Below are 9,710 nucleotides of genomic sequence, written 5' to 3' on the forward strand. Positions count from 1 at the left end.
TGAATATACTTATATACCCATTAAAATGTAGGCTTTAGACTATTAAATTTAAGGTTTTAATAAATTGGAGTTATGTTTGTTAGCCTAATCTAATCAAGCTCGTATTGCAAGTGTAACTGTGATTAATCATTTAAACTCATATCATAATTTTTTTAATTAAGAAAGTTTAACTCTATTGATTGAACCTGATATATGAGTTTTTTTTAAGACAAATTATATATATATATATATATATATATATATATATATAGTGATATAGAGTAAAATCAATAGATTGTTGTATTATGTGAATTGTTATAAATTTCTAGTATCTGTTTTTTATTTCTAAGAATAATAGTCCTAAGATTGTTTTTTTGTAAACAAATACTTGTTTAAAGCTGGAATAATGACAAGTGTCGAACGAATGAGTTGTGTGTGTGACTATAACCCTAAATAGGCTTGATTAAGATAAGTTTGGATGAGACCGATAGGGGGGTGTGCACACCGCAATTTATAAGTTCTATACTTAGAAGCGAAAAATACAAAGAAAACTTGGGGCGGTAAAGCCGAAACACTGTTTGGAAATAGAATGGGCCTTAATTTTTTCACGGGCCCAACGAATAAGGTCCAAAAATTATGTAAGGGGATATGCTAGGTGCACCCAGCAATATTGCTGGTGCACCCAGCAATTCAATGAAAGGTCAATTTTGCCCTTCAGTTAAAAATATAAAAAGCATTTTTTTTCTTCCCGGAAGCATTCTCTCTTTTTCTCACTGTGTCTCTTCCGCAAAAAGCTTCTTCTCTTCTCTCTTCCCCGACAAGCTTCTTCTCCGCGAGCTTCTCCGACAGCCCTCCGCGAGCTTCTCCGACAGCCCTTGGACCCATTTGCTTTCGAGGTAGGTGGCCTTCTTCTTAGCTTTGGTTTTGTTATGCACTACATTAGGGTAGGTTAGTGTAACGTTAGGTTAGAAGACGAAACCTAGGGTAGAAGACGAGAGGGGAGAAGACGAGAGGACGCCGGAAAAAATGGCGGAAATCGCTGACGGAGGAGTCTTCCGGAAGACCCCTTAGGGGTTCTTCCGGAAGTTCCGGAAGAACGTTTTCCGGAAAGTTTCCGGAAGAAGTGTTCTTCCGGAAGTAACCAAACGTCTTCCGGAAGAACACTTCTTCCGGAAGACTTCCGGAAAACGTCTTCCGGGAACTTTCCGGAAGAAGTGGTTCATCCGGAAGAATTCCGGAAGACTCGCACCTCCGGAAGAAGTTTCAAACTTCCGGAAGACCTTTCCGGAAGAACCCTTCTTCCGGAGTGTTTCCGGAAGAACCACTTCTTCCGGAAGTGGTTTTTTTGTTTTTTTTTTGTGTTTTTTTTAAAAATTTTTTTTAAACAGAAATTGTTTTGTTTTTTTTAAATGAATTATTTTATTTATTTTGGTTATTTTGTTTTTTAGATTTTATGAAAAATGAAGTTTGGGTTTTTGATGTCATATTTTTTTTATAATTTAAATTGTGTATTTTTACTAAATATTAATTTGTAAATTAATTTTTTTTTATAAAAGTAGTTGTGTTTGTTTTTGTTTATTGTTTTTTTTTAAATTAGTGTTTTTTCTTTAAAAATGAAGTTGTCTATTTTTATAATTAAAGTTGTGTGTTTTGGAAGTTTTATAAAAATACTAATTTTTTATAATTAATTAGTTTATTTTATTATAAATGAAGTATTTTATTTACTAAAAAAATTGTGGATGTTTACTAAATAATTTTTTTTTTACATTAGTTGTTTAATTTTTTTTAAAAATTAAGTTGTGGATGTTTAGTAATGAATTATTTTTATATTAGTTGTGTTTTTTTTTTTTTATAAATGAAGTTGTTTAATTTTTTTAAAAAAAAATTAAGTTGTGCATGTTTATTAATAATTTTATTTTACATTAGTTGTTTTTTTTTATATAAATGAAGTTGTTTATTTTTTTTTTAAAAAAATTAAGTTGTGCATGTTTATTAATAATTTTATTTTACATTAGTTGTTTTTTTTATATAAATGAAGTTGTTTAATTTTTTTTTTTAAAATTAGGTCGTGTATGTGTGAAAATGATTTGATTTAAGTTAGTCTTATTTGTTTATAAATAAAGTTGATTTTTTATAAAGAAAATTGTGTATATTTTGACCGAAAAAAAAACGTGTTCGACATGATTTACAGATCATGGCCAGAACACGAGGTTTAGGTCGTGCCATAGGTAGATTTGTAGGCAGAGATAGAGCTGCTGGCGAGGATGCTGGCGATGTTCCCGAGAGGCGTAGGCCTACTGCCTCAGCCCGTAGGCTACGCGTTCATCAGATGATTACGGAGGGACGTGATATGGCTGAGGACGTCGCTGACATGACTGATGATGTCCCTGAGCAGCCTACGGAGGCACCTGAGATGCGTGCGGACGCACAGGGTGCTGATAGTGGTGAGGGGTCAGATGGTGATGATGCTGCAGAGGGATTCCCTGGTGGTCCACGTGACCCGTCAGTGCTCACATCATTTGCCGAGCATGTTGCACATGCCGTGTGGAGTGGACAGGTATTTTAATTTGTTAATTATTTGTCATTGTTTATTTATTTATTTATGATTAATTTTTTTTTAATAATTGTATAATTTGTACTTCAAATCAGGAACGTCCTGATTTGAAGTTAGTGTCACATGGGAGGAAGCTGACACTGATTGGGAGGCCAGTGCCTGAGATTGAAGGCCTGGTGGCTGCCACAGGATTAAGTCCACTGATAGATTGTTCAGTTATTACTGGCGATCCTGGACTTATATCCGCATTTGTGGAGAGGTGGCACAGTGAGACTAGCACCTTCCACCTTCCAGTAGGAGAGCTGACGATCACATTGGATGATGTGTCGTCCATTCTACATTTGCCCATCACTGGCGCCTTGCACAGTTTCCACGCTCTTTCTACGGAGGAGGCCAGATTCTTGCTCACAGAGTTGCTGGAAGTGTCTGCGGAGGAGGCCAGAGCCGAGACAGCGCTCACACGTGGAGCATATGTACGATTAGGATGGGTTCGTGACATTTATGAGACCAGATGTCAGGCCCGGCGGTGGATTGTCGCAGCTCGCGCTTATTTGCTGCACCTTGTCGGTTGCACTCTTTTTGCTAATAAGAGTGCAACATACGTGCATGTGGTCCACCTTGACGCTTTCCGGGACCTCGCTCATAGTGGTGGTTACGCTTGGGGGGTTGCCGCGCTGGTTCATATGTACGACCAGTTAGATGAGGCTTGTAGGACCACCACCCGACAGCTTGCGGGGTACTTTACGTGCCAATTTTCTTACAGGTAAACCATGAAACTTCTGTTGTACTATCTTACCATGATGAAATGTTTGATTTTCTTACAAAGTTTTTTTAACTTGTTGTAATTATTGAAATGCCTTGTTGTAATGTTTGAAGAGAAGTTAAGAAGTGCGATTGAGATATTGGAGAGGGAAAAGAAGGTATTGGAGGAAATGCCAGATACTGAACTCGAAGACACTACAAAGAGGCTTAGACAAGCGTGTTGTTGATAATATTAATTGGTTAGTGACGGGTTACAACGAATTATATCGCATAATGAATACAAATAAATAAACAATGAATGTTTAGTCTTCATTTAGGTCTACATAGTGTGTTTTGAATGACATCAAGCTTGTGTATTCCTGCATTCTACTAATATATGGAATTGCCCATTGCTTTGCCTGAGAATAACAATTGGTTGACCACAACAGCGCTGGGGGCGGCAACGGACAATGGTCTTTCAAATAAACCTGTTGTACATGAACAAACATTATATCATGCGCTGACCGTGCCAAACGAACAAGCGAAGTCATTGCATAATTGTTACACTAACTATATTCAATGTACCTGAACAAAATGATTTCCAAACACGTGACCGACACATATGATGCGGTGGCCAGAAGAGTCAGGTGGTGGTTGACTTCTAAGAGGGAAAAATGTCATGCTTTGTTGTTGGGACAACGATACAAGGATTACGTTATACCGTGAAGCAATCACATATCCCATGTCTGTTATATCCATCCACTTGTCCACACTAACCTGAATGAACCAAACATACACATGTAAGTTATTTAAACATTGTTATTAAAAAAAATTAACCTAAAAACATACCTTTGAAAATCCATCAACAAGTAGGGACAACTTTAATTGTTCAAATCTCTCTGTGCCACCGAAGAGGTTCATGTACTCATGCGACCACCTGCCAAGTTCTTTAAGCAATTCATTACGCACTAACGGCCACGAATCTTCCCCCATACCTAATAAAGCGCCAATGGACCGATATCCACAGTTACCGTCCGCTTTCACATCCACAACGTCACGAATGAAACCTTGAAAGAATGACGCAAATTGATCCAACATCGGGATGATCCTTGTTGGCTGACGCGGTTGAGAACATGATGCACTTCGTTTCACTGGAGAGTTGCTGCTTTGAACAGAATGAAAAGCATCAACATACTCCCAGTAAGACGGATCACGCTTTGTGGATGTTTGACTTCTTTTCATCGGTTTCTTCGGTGCACCTTTTGTGTTCACCTTTGATGGAGGAGGGCACATAGAGTTATGATCAGGGTATGCGATTTCTCGAAGTTTACTCTTCAGATTTACTTTGCCAGCCACATCAAGTTCATCAAACCTTTTAGATATGACCTCTATTTCTTCCTTGATGGTGACTTCCGTCTCACATAACCCTTGGTCTGAAAAGCAAAGTCTCCTCCAAAAAAGATGGACTGACTCCAATGGGATGCTGCTAGCAGTATACCTAGAAAGCTCACATGCACAAGGAAGCCCGTGCGTGCTTCTCATCACACAACCACAAGAAGAGAGATTGTTGCCGAGATAACGTAGACGGTCAATCTCAGAAGCAATCTGATTTAAAGCATCCCTCGAAACCATCCCAAGAAGCCTCTTGTATAAGGTTTTTTTATATACATGGCCAACCACATGCGTACTGGTTTCAAAGGATGCTTTAATTTCGACGTGTTGCAGCGTGATCATGTTGTTCATGGCATCCCAAACACTACATAGGTCTCCAACGCTATTTTGTAGTACTCTTTTGAGAGCCCAATGAGCTGATTCAACCCTACATTTAAAATACACAACAAACATGAAAATATACAACAATTAAATACCATTTAATATTAATCGTTACTAACAAATAAAATCAGTTGTTAATACCTGTTTGTTGTTGTGTTGCCTAGGTGCATGACCTTATTCGTCCATGCTGTAATAAATTTTTCCTTGTGGGGGATAATCCATGTGTCGTTAACATAGTCAACGAACATCGGCCAAGGCGAACAAGCAACTTGAAACTTCTGATATGACTCATGGAACTCGTATTCGGACGGACAATCAACCAAAGTACCCCAGTTATCCATTACATAGTCCCACGCATTTTTTTCCCCGATTAAAGATTTGCACTTCGCCTTCACATTCTTATCGATATGAAACCTGCACAACAAATTAGTAGACTCGGGAAACACAGTTTTCACTGCATTCATCAGTGCTAGGTCTCTGTCAGTGACAATAACAAGAGGGAGGCGATCGTGTCTTAAAAATAGGCCTCGAAATCGTTCCAAAGCCCATACAATATTATTAACACGCTCAGCCTCCAGATATGCAAACCCAGCAGAGAATGTCATCGCCGTTGGTGTCACTCCAACAAAGTCAAGTAGTGGGAGTCTGTACCTGTTTGTTTTGTAGGTACTGTCTATAAAAAACACCAGATGACATGCATTGCATAACTTTACTGCATCTGGGTGACACCAAAACAGATCACGCACCACAACTTCATCCTTCAATCTATGCCAATGAATGTATTGATCACGTTCGAGAAGCTTCATCAGATGCTGCATTTCGGTATCAGCTCCTCTTATTGAAGAACGATATGCACTTCTTGCATTGTAAATTTGCTTTATCGTGGTGTAACTGTCGACATTATGTTCCTTCAACGTTAGCAAGATGTTTTTCGGTTTCACCATCGACTTTGTCATATCAGCAATAATTTTCTTTTCTTCCTTAGTCAATCGCCCGGCGTATGGATGTCCAACTAAGGACTTCGCCAATTCATGATTATGAATCCCACAGATCAACTTCACCATCCAACCTTCCCCTCCACGCACTGGTTTCCCACGAAGCCTGAAGGGACAACCACATTTCCTACTCCCGGTGTCTTTTCTAACGAATTCTTTATTTCTACACTTGTACGTACCACTCCTTTCGCACCCAATTAACACAAATGAACTTCTTCCTCTGCTACCGGTCTCTGTGTCAGATCTCATAATCACTGCAACAAATCCATTTTCATGGGCAACTGTTCGAGCCCATTGCAAAACATCATCTCGAGTAGTGAATACCTACAACGCAACCCTAACACATTAATTTTCGTACAAACCATCAATTCAACCAATGACTCAAATTATCTATGATTACCTGAGATGTATTAAAAGCATTTGAACAATCGACATGTCGTTCATTCACTCCACATTCTTCTTGATTATCATAATCATAATCCATATCAACTTCTTGTGACATCGCAAAGTCATACCTCCATTGATCTTCGTCCATCTTAAGGACATATGCATCATACACAAGTACATTCAAATTATCATATAACCACATCCAAAAATTTACTACACCTTAAATAACAAACATATTAATAGGACATATGCATCATACACGACTATATTAAAATTATCACTATATTCTAAATTTATAACTACATTATTTACTTAAACTAAACTTATCACTATAATAAACAACTAATAAAACATTTTTGTACCATTATACATTTAAGTTACCTAAATCATTTAATATTATACCATTATACCTAATTAAATCAATAATCCACAACATATATAAACCAGAAATAAAAAAAAATTATAAAACAGAAATATATATACCATTATAAAACAAAAAAAATTATAATCCACAATATATATCATTATACCTAATTAAACCAATAATTCATTATTAACTAACAGAAATATATATAAAACAGAAATTAAAAAAATTATAAAACAGAAATTAATAAATTAGTAATAATTTAACATTCCGGAAGAAGTTCTTCCGGAAGTTACGAAGGCCAATTCCGGAAGAAGTGCTTCCGGAAACTATTTCCGGAAGACCCTCTTCCGGAATTGGGCTTCTTAACTTCCGGAAGAAGGTCTTCCGGAAGTTACGAAGCCCAATTCCGGAAGAAGTGCTTCCGGAAGTAGTTTCCGGAAGAACTTCTTCCGGAATTGGGCTTCTTAACTTCCGGAAGAAGGTCTTCCGGAAGTTAAGAAGCCCAATTCCGGAAGAAGTTCTTCCGGAAACTACTTCCGGAAGCACTTCTTCCGGAATTGGGCTTCGTAACTTCCGGAAGACCTTCTTCCGGAAGTTACGAAGCCCAATTCCGGAAGAAGGTCTTCCGGAAATAGTTTCCGGAAGCACTTCTTCCGGAATTGACCTTCGTAACTTCCGGAAGACCTTCATCCGGAAGTGGTCATTCCGGACCTTCCTCCTCCTGTGCCTAAAATTTCTTCCGGATACATTTTTTACTGTTTTTCTTCTCTAAAAGCTAACCGGAAAACGAAATAAACTTGTACCTCCGACAAAATAGGAACAACAGCCACTAATAAAACTTCAAATACGGAACACGGGACCACCAAATCTTCAAATACTTCACTTCACTGGACCACCAACAGACTGCTGAAGGGACCACCACCGAAACAAGAGCAAACGGAAGAAGAAACAAAGTAAACGGAAGAAGAAACAAAGCAAACGGAAGAAGAAAGAAAGAAAGCGCAGTAAAACACAGCCTGAAGACGTTAATTTAAAGAAATTTACACAAGGGCAAAATCGTCATTACTTACGCATTAAAAAAAAAAAAAACCTCCGGAAGAAGCTTCTTCCGGAAGTCTTCCGGAAGAAGCTTCTTCCGGAAGACACCGGAATTCTTCCGGAAGAAGCTTCTTCCGGAAACATTCCGGATGACGTTCTTCCGGAAATTGTCTGTGAGTTTCTCCGGAAGACACAAATTATTCTTCCGGAAGAAGGTTCTTCCGGAAAGTTTCCGGAAATAATTTTTCCGGAAAGTTTCCGGAAGAACCTTCTTCCGGAAGAATAATTGCTGAAGGGCAGTTTCGCCACTTCACTGTTTGCTGGGTGCCCCAGCAATAATGCTGGGTGCACGTAGCAACTCCCTTATGTAAGGCATGGACTGAACAGAAATTGGACCGAACACGTAAAGAGAGAGAGACGATAGTGGCAGTGTAATGACAAAGAAGTCAACGAGGAAGCGAAAAATGGGAGACACAGAGGAGACGGCTCCGAAGAAACCCGCGGCAAAATGGCCTCTCATCAAACCCAAAAAGAATCTTCAGATTAGCCACCTCCTAGATTTCGATCTCTTCTCGGTTATAAATCCATCTTCTTCTTTCGGTTTTCAGTTTTTCAACTCGATTTTGATTGCTTTTTTTATGGTTTCTTCAAATTCAGTTGAAATTTTAATGTTCCAAAACAAGTTAAACAGTGCCTCAATAGTTAACGTATGCATGTGCTTATTAATCTCTATGTTTTTCGGATTTTAGGTCCAGAATTTATTCTCCTCTGCTGAATCAAAGGCATTCGTTAAAATTGCTGAAGAAATTGGTTTTGCTCATCAAGGGAGTCGAGGTGGCGAAGCATACAGAGATAATGATCGAATTTCGGTGGATGATCCTGTCCTTGCAGATACTATTTGGGAGTCTGGACTTGGCAAACTTTTTTCTGATATTAAAATTCGAGGAAAGGTTGCTGTAGGTCTCAATCCAAATGTTAGATTCTATAGGTTCGTTTCTTTATACACAAGGTTCACGTGAATGAGATCAAACTGTTTAGATTCGTAACAACCTGGTATAATAATTATCTTTATACAATTATCTTTATACAATTATCTTTATCCAATATACACATCTTAAAAACACCACTCAAAATCAAATGTTGTCCCGCTTTGATGTTCATCTAATATTTTCCTTTCTTTTTTTGTTATCCTCTTCATGAACTGAATACATCACTGGTCTCTTTGTTGATTTAACTTTAACAAGAATGTTTATTTTTTATCTTATTAACTTTTCAACTTATTATATATCCTTTTTGATGTTTTATTTTTTAAATCACCTTTTTCTTTTCAGTTAATTAATAATGTTTCTATTTTTATCTTACTGATTGCTTCTTGCATTTTTATTTACATAATATATTTCTGATTTTTTGTGTATTTTAATTATTTCTCTTTATATCTATGGGTGAAAACAAATTATACTCTGAATTTCTTATTTATTGTAATTGAAAATACTATACCAACCTTAATGCTGAGATTCACACGGGAGACAAATCACGTCGGTAGAGCAATGAAAATTAGAAATTTTCCTTACTTTCTCTTTTTGTATTTAATTAATTAATTATTTTTTTTGTTATTATTATTATTATTGTTGTTGTTGTTGTTATTATTATTATTATTATTATTATTATTATTATTATTATTATTATTATGTGTTGTTAATTTAACTTTAGCAAGTGTGTTAATTTTTTATCCTATTAACTTTTCAACTTATTATATATCTTTTTTGATGTTTTATTTTTTAAATCACATTTTTCTTTTTCAGTTAATTAATAATGTTTCTATTTTTATCTTGCTGATTGTTTCTTGCATTTTTATTTACATAATATATTTCTGATT

The 9,710-nt window shown here is 36.8% G+C and overlaps 1 protein-coding gene across 1 annotated transcript; it reads left to right on the top strand.

Moving 5' to 3' along the window:
- Positions 1–8,245: 8,245 nt before the first annotated feature.
- Positions 8,246–8,881, top strand: LOC114401685. The gene is made up of 2 exons (XM_028364259.1): positions 8,246–8,409; positions 8,584–8,881. Exons 1-2 carry the CDS (start codon positions 8,269–8,271, stop codon positions 8,851–8,853), a joined length of 411 nt encoding a protein of 136 aa, XP_028220060.1. The 5' UTR covers positions 8,246–8,268; the 3' UTR covers positions 8,854–8,881.
- Positions 8,882–9,710: the final 829 nt, after the last annotated feature.

This window comes from Glycine soja, chromosome 20, assembly GCF_004193775.1.
Source record: "Glycine soja cultivar W05 chromosome 20, ASM419377v2, whole genome shotgun sequence".
NCBI classification, from domain to species: Eukaryota; Viridiplantae; Streptophyta; class Magnoliopsida; order Fabales; family Fabaceae; genus Glycine; species Glycine soja.

What these genes read in the sequence shown, in the direction of transcription:
- LOC114401685 (XM_028364259.1), top strand. Translation starts at nt 8,269, where the DNA reads ATGACAAAGAAGTCAACGAGGAAGCGAAAAATGGGAGACACAGAGGAG. An exon ending in TAGATTTCGATCTCTTCTCG is followed by an intron (nt 8,410 to 8,583) that starts GTTATAAATCCA and finishes TTCGGATTTTAG; the next exon opens with GTCCAGAATTTATTCTCCTC.